Source organism: Cydia amplana, chromosome Z (genome assembly GCF_948474715.1).
Source record: "Cydia amplana chromosome Z, ilCydAmpl1.1, whole genome shotgun sequence".
NCBI lineage: Eukaryota > Metazoa > Arthropoda > Insecta > Lepidoptera > Tortricidae > Cydia > Cydia amplana.
The window spans coordinates 29,453,337-29,466,935 of NC_086096.1; the positions used below are offsets into that span (position 1 = coordinate 29,453,337).

At 39.7% G+C, this 13,599-nt stretch overlaps 1 protein-coding gene across 1 annotated transcript; it reads left to right on the plus strand.

Moving 5' to 3' along the window:
• The first annotated feature begins 389 nt into the window (after positions 1-389).
• LOC134661500 (uncharacterized) lies at positions 390-13,197 on the plus strand. Its single transcript, XM_063517614.1, has 7 exons — positions 390-616; positions 2,195-2,410; positions 4,320-4,445; positions 5,384-5,521; positions 7,098-7,218; positions 11,271-11,383; positions 11,678-13,197. Exons 1-7 carry the CDS (start codon positions 593-595, stop codon positions 12,635-12,637), a joined length of 1,698 nt encoding a protein of 565 aa, XP_063373684.1. The 5' UTR covers positions 390-592; the 3' UTR covers positions 12,638-13,197.
• Positions 13,198-13,599: the final 402 nt, after the last annotated feature.

Sequence of the window (13,599 nt, forward strand, 5' to 3'; positions counted from 1 at the left end):
TAGTCGCAGTCTAACCATCACTACATAGTATAAAACAAAGTCACGTCCCTGTCTGTCTGTCTGTCTGTCTGTCTATATGCTTAGATCTTTAAAACTACGCAACAGATTTTGATGCGGTTTTTTTAAATAGATAGAGTGATTCAAGAGAAAGGTTTATGTATAATTTGTTAACTCGTGCGAAGCCGGGCGGGTCGCTAGTAATACTATAAGCGATAGAGAGGCAGATAAGAAACGAAACAATTTTCGTTTTTAAAGCACTCTAAGTCGAGATTTGTAGTGAGATTTGTAGAGCCCTTTTTTGTCTCGTATGTCCTTAGCCTTAGAATTATATGGCAGCACCGCACGGAGCTACATGAGTTACATGACAGTGACAACTCTGGCAACATAAAAATCCTGGAGGGAGGAGGAGATCAAGCAGCCATTTTTTCCCCAATTGTAGAAATCAAACGACAGGCCACATTGGTACATTGTTTGCTGCAAACTAGCGTTCAGTACAAACCATCGAGCTGGTTTATTTTTACATTAATTAATTTAGTAAATATTCGCGAAATATACATTCTCAAGATTTAGGCACTCGAAGAGGGCTTCCACGATGGCTGAGAAAACGGACGTCAAGGTTTGTGCATAGCATACGTTATAACAAAAAATATACCTAACTTCCATCACTTGATCGATTTATGTCACGTTATTGTCAAATAAATGTTAGTATTCTTACTATTCGTCTAGAGTTCTATAAACATTTCCCCTATTAAATAGTTTTAATTTGCGTTTTAGAGTAAGTAATAGAATGCCTATTCTGAAATATCCTTATCCTCCATTTCGCTTAGCTAGCAAGGTGTGACACCTTGAGAAAACCTACCCCCTTGTTTAAAAAATACAATTAACGGCTGTTAATTTAAATATGTTTTAATAGTATATCTGTGAGACGTCAGCCTGGTTATTGTATTGTTTGTTGTATATCTGAGATCAGGTGATCTTGTAAAGGTATTAAATGGAACACATAACTAGGTAAGGCAATATTAGAAATTCAATTATTTGTCATATAAATTCGTCTTGGGATTAGCTAATAGCATTAAAACTAATATATAGTTGTTAGATCAGCCTGCAGTTTTTCTAAAATATATACATGATCATTTCCTTTGTTCATTTAACAAAATACCAAACATCATGGTATTTTTTTGACTAAGTGAACGGGTGAATTTTATTGCAACAGTTTTTCATCAGGCACAATGTTTATTACGATTTTAATCACGAATATTACAAAATATTTACCTAAACTTGACTACAGTTTATTACTTAATTTGTGTCATCCATCACATATCATGAATGTTACTTACTAGTAAAACAATCAAACTGGTGTAATGCAAGTAACCTCTTTAATATTCTATTAATTTTTTGAAAGTACCCTACACCTTACTTTAGAGTTATTTATAAATTACAGTCAGCATCAAATACATGGTGTTGGCAAAAGTGGCCAAATATATTGTAACACACCTTTGTTATCATAAATATTACGATATGTTATAGATACATATATTTGGCCATCAATATCTATTTGACGCTGATTGTACAAAGGAGCTCATAAACTAGTAACTTGGAAGCAACTATTCATCATCTCACTAACCTAGATTTACACTTGTATGTTTAACTTATATAAGTTGGGTTGCACTATTTGTTGGCTTAAGAGACTAAATATTGTTGTTAAGCAAAGTTATTTCCTGCACACTGCTGCAGATGAACTTGTATGCTGGGTATATTATATGTACATATATGTATATTTCATATATTTGAATCAGACTACATATAAATAATAAATAAAAAAGCTATTTATTTCTGGGTAACAAATTAACAATACAATATAAACTATTTATACTTAATCTAAGATATATATATCTTAATTATACTATATTGATGTAAAATATGTTAGAGCCAGTTACAATTTATGCTTACAAGATATTTTATTTTATTTGTTTACTTTTCTAAACCATGATTGTACATTTATAATATTTAAGTAACTATTTAAGTTAATATGAAATACATTTTATCTTTATCTTATCTTATCTAATTAATATGTTATATGGACTAGATTATATAATTCATGATATGATGTTTTCTACATTTGCAATACCAGCTTTTATACATAATACTTGTTTATCTCTTCAAATATTTTTATTAATATTGTTTTTTTTTTCAGGCGGAGGCCTTGCCCGACCTGGATGACCTACTGCAGTGTCCAGTGTGCTACGAAATCCCGTCGGGCCAGATTTTCCAGTGCAATGAAGGGCACCATGTGTGCGGCCGCTGCAAAGCGCGCCTCAGCCAGTGTCCCGTCTGTAGGGCTCTTTTCTTTGGTACTAGGAATTATGCAATGGAAGAACTCATTGCTAATGTTAGAAAATTAAGAGCTTTTGTGAGTATCCATTACATTTATTAATTATTAGTAAACTCTGACAAATATAACATTATATCTTACTTCTGCATACTTACTTACTACGAGTTTACCAACGCCATAATCCTCTACTAAGGCTCAAGGTCAGTATGATGTAATTTAAATCATTTTCGATTGGTACACAGTTGTACATGTTTGTTTTGTTTCATTCAATTTTTACACAAAACTATATTAACCCTATTCCCTACCCCTACACTATAAATTCAGATTTCAGTGGCAATAGGGTATTTGACAATATATTATGAATGGTATCAGTCGATCAGGTTTGTTTTGAGGGTCAAACTGACGAAACGCTCCTAAGAAAATGGCTATACATCGTGACGTCACCATGTAACGTTAAACCCCGTCTCCATATCGCGCGAGCCAATGTTCGATAGCTTGCCGCGCGATATGGAGACGGGGCTTTAGAAGCCTTTTAAATGTATGGAAAACAAGGAAATTGCGATTTTTTCGGTGAAATATTGCGTTTATGTATATGGTGGCTATACAATATTCTTTTAAATAAAATGTAAGGAATCGAATGGTATCATTATTTTTTTCCTATTTGGAGGTAAAAAAAAATGTTTTTGAAACTTTAAGGCCTTATAGCTCCAACTCCAGGGAACAGGGCTGAATGAACGCGACACGCGATCGACAGCCCGCCTGCATCCGGCCGGGCGTCCCTACACTACATCTACATCTACAAGGCCTTTTATTTTTTTTAAATTCCCATATATTTTTTAAGTTTCCAATGTATTGTGTAATATTGCTCATTTTCTATCTATTTATCTAGATTTAGTTATAAAATTCAACACTTGTCAAATACCCTATTGGCTGGGCCTTAGGAGCTAGGTTATTTGCTAATGACTGAGCTTACTCTCAATGCATCTCACTCGCACCTGTACGTCAGTACGAGTGAAATGGACTGACGTAAGTTAATGCAGTCACTAGTGTAAACGGCCGCGGTAATCTCTCTCTCTTAAGGGTACTGAAGTTCACTTTTACATACCCAACACTATTTGGATACCCTTTTTTAGGCAAAGTGTTTAACTCCTAAGGCCCAAGGTCCTACCCATAGTACTTATTAACTTTGTTATTCAGACCCAGCTCCTTCAACAATTGTGTAGTCATAGCGTACCACGGACTACCAGTAGGACTTAATAGAAAACCCATCATTTTGATTTCAAATTTCGCGCTTATCGAAATTGGCGTGTACGAACTTCTAAAGGACTGTTTTGCTTTGTCTGTGAGCCCTTTAACAAGTTCGTAAAAAAAACAAAGTGTTGTACAAGGTGCTGTATAAGTACAATAACATTCAATACAAAAGTCTTCTAAAGTACTTGGGTCTGAATGAGTATAAAACAATAGTACTACTGGTAGGACTATGGGCCGTACTGACTACATACTCAATTTTTCGTTGGGCCTTAGGAGGTTAAATATATTATTTGAATGAAAATAAACTTAGTAACTACATACTATAAACCCAGTGTCCCAAAAGCATATACTAGGAATCCTCTAGACTTGAGTTTAGAGCAATTATTTCATGAAACCGATGCTGTCAAAAATACGGGGGTGCGGGGGGACGAGGTGAGCGAATCCCGTGCCGTGATTGGTCCGTTCAAAGACACGGACCAATCACGGCACGGGATTGACTCGAAGATGGAGTAAAACTACCGTATAAGTGGCAGAGGGGGTAGCGTTACTATGCTGTCTAGAGGATTCCTACTCTATGCCCAAAAGCATATATTCAATAACATGTAATCAACACACTCACTAGCTTTTGATGTAATTATCTAGGCAACAGGGTTCAATTCAAAAATAACAAGCGAGTGGCTTGATAATAGCCAATTTTTTTGGAAGAATGTTTGAGATATATTTTTAATACTTACAGAAATTAGGCGGTAAAGTAACAACAGGGTCGAGTGGCTCTGGCAGTAACACGCCTGCAGAAGAGGCAGCCTCGGGGGATCAAGAGAATAACACTGCTGAAGATGAGGATAATGCCTCTGACCAAAATGTAAGCTAATCATACATAATATGTAGTAATTTGAAATATTTAATACAATATTTTCAAATTACTAAGCCCTTATTTGTAGCTGTAATGTTATAACTGCATTTTAATTTCAATAACTTTTTTCTCTAAATTAGTAATTGTAATATCTGACACTATCGGAACCTTTTGTATAGTAAGAAACTCGTACAAATTGCGGCGTCCCCTGTTCTGCATAGTGTGCTTTAAGCCCCGTCTCCATATCGCGCGGCAAACCATCAAACATTGGCTCGCGCGGCAGCCGCGCGCAATGGATACCGGGCTGCCGCGCGAGCCAACTCGATGCGCCCGGTATCCATTGCGCGCGGCTGCCGCCCGAGCCAATGTTCGATGGTTTGCCGCGCGATATGGAGACGGGGCTTTAGTTGATGCATTGAATGATGAATCGCCGGCCCGCTGTACGAGCGAAACATCGCTATGTACGTTGATAGCGCTGTCTCGCTTACACCGGTGCGGAGTGCGGGACCACATTCAGTGTGATACCGCGTAATGCGGATGACGTAAATGTCGGAAATGGGCTTTTTCTTCCCCGCTAAGAGGGATCAACACTTTTCTGCTTGGAGGGATGGACGAGGGGAGGTCACGATTTTTTTTTGTATATATATTTTTTACATGGTAAAAATTTCCTCATAGGTGATGTGAAAAGCAGTATGTGTGACATGGTAGCCAAATTATTTCCACCTTGGGTGTTAACACTTAACACTCGCTAGGCTCAGGATTAAAAAAAAAAAATTATAGAATCCTTTGCTTCGGTCAGGATTCCATGTACCTCGCCGTAAATGTCAGTTTGCTCCCTTGTTACACTACCCTTGTGCCTATCTTTTAACTTTGTAGACAGAAGCATCTTTTATACGCTGCATTTTTTGGTACTTTGTTTCACAGAGTTTTTATATAATTGTTTTCAGCTTCCAGCTCTTAGGGCGCCTCAAGCTTGCAAGGGACTATTCCGTTGCTTATGCTGTAAGAACGGGAATTCAATTCGGTTGCCAGCTGCGCGTTTGCTGAACCACCTCCGTTATTTCCACTCTCCGGAATTGATTGAGGTGAGTGTCTTGCAAATAGAAGTGCGACCACCTTAGGCTCGCTAGCAACTGAAAGTCACATGTCGAGCGACGGCGCGCCTCGTCACCCGACGTCGCTGGCGACACGTGTCGTGGAACATTTGTCGCATATTCTATCCCTGGCTTTATAGTACATAAGTGTTAACAGTCAACTCATGTTTCTTTTTTTTTTTTTACTAAGTCCCACAGTAAGCTCAAGAAGGCTTGTGTTGTGGGTACTCAGACAACGATATATATAATATACAAATACATAAATACATAGAAAACACCCAAGACTCAGGAACAAATATCTGTGTTAATCACACAAATATATGCCCTTAGGATTCGAACCCAGGACCGCGGCTTAACAGGCAGGGTCACTACCCACTAGGCCAGACCAGTTGTCAGTCATTGCGAAAATGCGTGGCACTTAAGTTCAAACTCGGGTAAATCCATTCGATCCTCAACAAACCTACATATTACCTTAATACCAAAATCGCATAATCTGACAGATGGATTTACCCGAGTTTGAAGTTAAGCCACTCACTGTAAAAAAACCTTTCTTCTCAATTATTACTTAATAGCGTTGCTTTACGTCTTAAAGCGAATGTAAACTTAACCTCCAGATTTTTTTTTATTTTAATTTTTTTAGAAACAAACAGTCTTATAAAACATGTAGGTAAGTAAGCTAACAGCTAGAATTTCTTATAATGTAGACCTATAGTTTCCTATATGCAAAACATATTTTGTAATAAACTTAATATTATGAAATGCTAATTTTAGCCTGTGTGAGTGACTTATCACCAAACTCTGTAGCAGTGGCGTAGCTAGGCGTGGGCGAAGTGGGCCGTCGCCCACGGTATCGCGCCCCAAGAGGGGCCTCGTGCGAGACCCGTTCGGGCACAGTGAAAGAAAAGGGCCTCGCAGATGCGATTTCGCCCACGGCTAGATTAGTTCACGCTACGCCACTGCTCTGTAGGGAAGATAGTTTAGTTATTACAGACTGACAGGGAGTAGTTATTATTATTACCATTTATTTATTTATCTTCTCAGATTAGGTTTTTTTACAATATGTATATAAAAGTAAAATAAAAAACACTTACAAAACAATAAAAAATACATATAAACACATTACAAAAAAACCTAACCTAGGGTGCCGCCAGCAGCGGGGCAAGGCCCAAGCTGCCGGTTATTATTATTATTGTTGTGTCTTAACTTAATTAATGAAAATTATTAAACGCCTCCTATCCTTTTCTATTCGCAAGATTCACAAACAGTATGCTAATTTAAGACTAATCTAATTTTGAACTGCCGCAAGCGAAGTTGAATGCGCAAGCGAAATCGTATATCATAATGTTATATGACCTTAAGGAGCTGTGAGTTCATGTCTCAGCTCACTAACTGAACTCTTCTTAAAAAAAGCATATTGCAACTAACCGAATTAGGCTCGATTCCCGTTACTTCCGATAATCGAGGTTCTACTGTATTTTTATTAGTTTATATTCGTATTAGTAAATACAAATATTTTATCTCACAAAAAAAAACAATGTACATTTCTGTAAAAATGTGTTGTTTGCAGGGTCAATCTGAAAATGGTGAATACGTGCAAGCATGGCAATTCTCTACTGTTCCTGGTAGGATTGTCACGGCGGTGCGAGTGTCCGATATGGGCATTTTCTTTTTAATTATTGAAATTAGCAGTGAGTATTGTGTTACATATTTTAATGTTTATCATTTATTCCATACCCAAGGACCTTTTATTCAAACCGGATGTTGCGTTTGGGTCATAAATATTTTGGCGCGTAAATATTATTATAACCTTGGACGATTACTTTGCGTAGGATGATTCCCTCGAGAGTAGCTAAACAACTGCTACAAGTACGACCCTGCAGGTACTTTTAGTAAATCACCCTGGGAAAAAGATTGCAATTCCGACATGAAGGGGGCGTAAAGCCAGGATTTTAGAAAGGAACCAAACAATGTTAAACCTGCGACGGAAGATTTAGACATCGCGCGGATTTTTACCTCAATTACTGTAAAGTCTAAACATAAAAGCATATAACGTCTGTTTAAAATTTTGCTCGTCAGATATCTCGGTTAAATCACCTATCCTGTGGGTTAAGACAGTGAAGCCGAGAGGGTAATGCAGGTGCTGGGCATCCCTGCGTTTCCTTAATTCCGTCCCAGGCGGTGTTAAGTCTGGAGAGGTCATTGTCTCTCCGGTTTTGCACCATAAATCGTCTGCAATAGACGCAAAGGCCAATGGAATTAATGATATTGATAATATGTATACATCGCAGTCCATCTTGCTCGCCCTGTATGGCTACCACATAGATGGTAGGATCCTAATAGATGTAGGATACGCTTGCGTCCGTGAGGGACAAAACATACGCAATGCGACAATATGATTGGTCGAATTTATTTGTTGCCTCAGATCATAGAAGGTACTAGATATCTGACGGAGGCGTGGCGCGTGTCGCCGCAACATGGTCAGGCTGACCATTTTTCTTTCCGCCGTAAGACCGGTAAGACAGTCGCAATTTAGCTGTCGTAGAAAAATGTGCTCGTCAATTTACGTAAAATGCCGGTTTGTAGCGTTGTTTCGTGTAGAAATAGGAGTGCTAGCAAAAACTATAGGGATCATGGAGTTACATACCACATGTGAGTACATATTTTTTACGTATTTAGTCAATAAAACAACACATTTTAACTAATAAATCCAGTGACATATGATTTTACTGAGTCGGACCATTTTGCCAAACAAACGCGTGGCAAATTGAATATGCATTCTACATTGACGGCTTAGCATGGAAAACTATTTGTAGTGTGCTAGGCAACGGCGCAATGCATTAAGCCGCTAACGATATCCACAACGGCATTATTGTTTCTTGGTACGACCGCTAACCGGTTCCCTTCTTTCCGCAAGGAACTAGAGTGGCGCTCGTGCATAATTAAGGTAAAAGCGTTATCGATAAAATATCGCGTCTAACGACAATCCCAAAGTAAACAATATAAACAAACAGTAAATAAAATCGTTACTAAATTTCATACCAATTATGTTAGGTACGTTTTGATAAACATATAACAAGCTTTCGAATCATTGCTATTGTTTTATTAAAAGCTTTGTATTACATTCTATCAGTAGAAACCTTTGTGACAGAACTTTATGGATCGAATAATATAGGTACTAGACGTGTGCGCCGCGCCGGCGCGCCGCCGCCGCCGGGCTTTTTTGCCACGCCGCCGCCGCCGATAAATGATCGGCGTGAAATCGGCGTGACCTTGAGTGTTGTTAATTAGCTATTGCAAGTTGGTATTTTGATTACAATATGGATTATTTGGAATTATATATGTTACAGTGGTCAAATATACATCAATTTTGACACACCCATTAATGTAATTCAGTAATCCTCAATATTCAACGTCAAGAAAGATGAGGGAGCGATATATGAAGTAGGCTTTACAATTGACTAGGCAACGAAATGACAGGGCTCGTTTACCATAGGACCTCAAGGTGGTGTAACAACAAGAAATACATCGAAACGGCGGCTCTTCTGAAGAAAATTGAAGATGGAAGTTCTAGGAGGTCTTAAGATCAACCATTTCAAGACCAAAGTAAAAGTAATGGTAGTAGACAGGGCAAACGCACTCCCATTTACCGACGCACGACGCACTCGGAGATTACGAATAAGCGAGCTAGTTTGTATATCTTGGGTTGATAACCAGTGCCGGTGGTTGCACCGCCGAGAAACGCCGCATAGCTGGCATGGCTAAGAGTGCTATGGCTAACCTCGACAAAATCTGGAAGAACAGAGGTATTCGAATGTAACTAAAGTGCTCTTGGTACGAGCTGTCGTGTTTTCAATATTCCAGTATGGTACCGAAACGTACGTTTGTTTGTGCGTAATGTGGGATCGATAGCTTCACCATTCTTCCCGACGAGTGGAGTGGGCGAATGGAAAGAATGAACATAAAATATTCAACAGTAATTAGTGATAGTATCGTGTTCCTGGAGATCTCTGATTAAAAAGAATACTCGTACATATTTAAGCCTCAAAAAGTGCAAAGTGGCAAAGGTAGGCGCTTTTAAGATGTGGTGTTAACGAAGACTTATACCTTGGAAAGCTAGAAGAACAAACCCCTCCATTCTCAGAGAGCTCAGATCTCAATATCGCCACTCAGCTCTTCACAATATGCCATGGTGAGCCCTTAGATTCTTCGGACATATTATGCGGTTTCCAATGCATGGTGTAGAGAAACACATGAAATTAGGCCGAATGAATGGCAAACGTGCTCGACTTGGAGCATGTGTGAGATGGTCGAACGCTATGAAGAGGTCGGCTTGCGGCAGTGTGCTGCGTGCACACAGCTTATGGCAGGGCGAAATGGAGATAAATTACATGTCGTCGCGATCCTCAGCAATGAGAAAACTAGAAAGAAGATCCGTCTCAGTAAGCCTGGTGCTTGTACGACAAGAGAACCGTTAAAAGGAAACCATAGCAGTCCACTATATCTAGCAAATTTCTAGGGTATTTGGAGTTCTGTTTTGTTAAAGTTCGTCATTTTTAATACGACAAGCCATGGAAATCATGAGAAAATGGAGAGTTACAAATAGGATCGAAGGTCATTGGGACCAGGTAACCCCTTAATGCAAGCTAGTTACTGGGGAAATTAAGTTATCATGCCTATCCTATTTTGAAGTATATTCATTTATAAATCCTATTTCACTCACAGGCTGTTCAAAACTATACGTAGTTCACTGATCAGCAACCTAGATTGATCAAATTGTCAAGAAAAACAACAAATTAATGATTTTACTTAAGAAACCTGAAAGTCAAGGTCACGCCGATTTCACGCCGAAAACACGCCGCCGCCGCCGATTTTTTGGCAAACGCCGCCGCCGATCATTTTTTAATCGGCGCACACGTCTAATAGGTACATACCTTAATCGCACATTAAAAATCTTAGCTCGCAAATAAGATCAAATGTTTAAAGGTATATAAATTAAGTCAATGGCAATTATTACTTAAAACATTTTAATGCCAAAACAATAAAGTCATGTTTAGAACATAATACAAAATATCGATAGCTGTTGTAAATTTATCGACTTGTCCTACTCTCTAGCGTCGCCGCTCTTGTCCTTTACCCCGCGCGGTTCGGCCAATCACAGCGCGTGAGTTGGTTGTCTGGCCACGCCCTCAATGATGTGGTGGGGCACAGTTGGAGACACCGAGTCTCGTTGAAATTATGCTTCGTTATAAATCTCCTTACTTCTATGATCTGAGTTTGTTGCTTACTATAATCCATACTAATTTACGGTGGGGAATAAAAAAAAGTACGACTGTGACAAGGACAAACAATAATAGCGCTTTCGCTGCTACTCCTACTGAAAGATACATAAGACTCCCGTTCGGTCCTTTCCCCCCACCGCTCATGCCTGATCCAGTTAAAATACTAGATTCTTTCTTTCTATACATGTAGTAGCTTAATTTGTATTATTATAAAACTATTATACCATAGAAAGGTCACGCAATCACGCTGTCTCTCGCTCACTACGCCTGTAATGATTGCTCAGAGTCGAGAAATGAGCGCATTCGAACAGTTGAGTGATAGACCTAGACCACTGTTACAAACCATGTCTCGTGTTTAAATTCGTCGGTTCGAGGGTGTTAACTGTCCAGAGTCCAGAACTCCAGATATTAGCGCTGTGTGGTGTTACAAAATCAAATGATTTACATGTGTTCCTTTTCAGATGAATCTGTGCACGCATGGCTGTCGATGGCTGCTGCCCCATGGGTTACAAATGAATTTAGCTATACTGTTACCATATCGGGCAATGACCGGGAAGCTATTTTCTCCGATTGTGTAAGTAACGTTGTTCCTATTCATTGCAAATTGAAATTGACGAGCTTTTGTAAAGTTTAGTAGGTGCGTAGATTTGTACAGTCGGAACACCTTATAGCAGCTCGCAGGAAATAATTGATTTTAGCATTGAAAATCTTTCCGTTTTTTTATTGAATAAACATATCTTTGTAATTGTCATTAATAGATAAATGTTATGTTTTACATTAAAAGAGGCTGAAATTAAAATTTTCGTTGAATAAGTATATGGAAATTACTGAATGGTGAACATCTTCAAATGTATTATGTATGTTGTAGGTGTGGTCGGTCCGATCCTGCGAAGGTTTCCTTAAAAAACGAGGTCGTTGTCTGGTGGTAACCGGTTTGGACGCGCGCGCTCTAGTGGCGCCCACAACCATTAGCGGCAAGCTGTCGGTGACGCGCGTGCGGCCCGACGACGCGCACCAGCACCTGCAGCACCCTCGCGCCGTGCTGCGCGTGGCCAGCCGCGGCGGCCCGCGCGACCTCGCCCGCGACGCCGCGCAACTGCTCGACCCCTTTATCCAGCACCTGCAGAACGACGTCGCCCGCCTCTCGCGCGCGCTCGACCGGGAGATACGGGACCACACGCCGGCCGCGCCGCCCGTGGCGCCTCCGCCCGCGCCCGAACCGCATGATGCCCTCGGGCTCGTGGCGGCCCCGCCCACCTTATCTCGCAACGCCCGTAGACGCATGCGAAACAGACTTCGAGCCACATTGAACGAGGCTCAGGACGTAACTGAACGTGTTCCTGCTCAAAATAATTCTGGCGCTCAGAGACCCAACGGACACGTACCGAATAATATTATACACGCAACGAGCGGGTATATACAAGTTACCCCAGCGCCTGCTGCACAACGCACAAACGCACAGTCTAACACTAACGCTAATTCCAATGCTCGGAACAACAGCGCGCCTAACAATCCTATACGTATCCAAACGGGTTTGGCTATTGTACAGCCGTCGCCTCCAACTGCCGCTACCGCCGCGCGTCAAAATGCGCAATCGAACGCGGCTTCGCAGAGAAATGTCCCTACCATTCCTGTGCAAATTCAAACTGGTTTGGCTATAGTACAGAATCAAGCCGCACGAGGCGGAAATTTACAGGCAGGCGGCGCTGTGCAGCGCGCTGCCCCTGCGCCAGCGCCCGGCCCCGCCGCGTCCGCCAGCGGCCCGTCTAACGGCCAGCAACCGCAAAACGCTAACCGCAACAAGAAGAAGCGCCGTCATCGTAGATAAATATTGATTTACCATTGAATGTTACATTTATATAGTAGTAAGTATTTCAAAGGATAAGATTGACTAATTGATAAGGCGACTGCTAATTGAACCTCTGTTTAATCTCTGTACCTTTCTCTGGGATTACCCATTGCGGATGAAATACTTAAGTAATATTGAATATATTCAAATATACTGACACCACTACTTTACAAGTGCTGTGATAAATACGAATGGCAGATTATTGCCATGAAAATGAATTTTATCAATTTAGGTTTTAGTAAATTGACAATGATGGTCCCTCAAGGTATTGTGAAGAACCTCAGGTTACTTGAGCCATCTCCCAGAGTGATAATAATTGATAATGACTGTTTCAGTACATTTTTAATTATGTTACATTGTGCATTGAACACACATTAATTTGACTAGTTATACAATTATAATGTTTGTTTTTATTAATAATATAATCTGTTGTAGAATTGTAATTAATAATGTGATTGAAATTGACAATTTATTGCTATGTTTAACTATTATACTTGTCACGACATAGAGATGTAATAATAATGTATTATTAAATCGTATGGGTGTTTTTATATTATTATAATGACCAAATATTAATCACTACAGCCTCAATTAGCTGTTCATTGTTAGTCTTAGTGCCAGTTGCACCATCCTCACTGACAGACTGATCAACATCACCCGGCGCGCCACGGTGGTTTACTATCAAACTTTCCATACAATACAATTTAGCAAACTCTCAAACTAAACTCTTTATTTACCAAATCAAAATATGCTGGCGGTTAAAATTAATTAATTGCAACCGACCCTTAATCTGCCATTTTGACTTATATGTTTGAAAGAAAGGGATAAAACATAATTAACTAGTTGACTCATGTACGTGCATTTGCATTGTGCATGTCATGTAGTTTTATGAATATGGGGGTTAGACCAAAGAGTAAAGTAAGTGGGTTAGACAAAACATT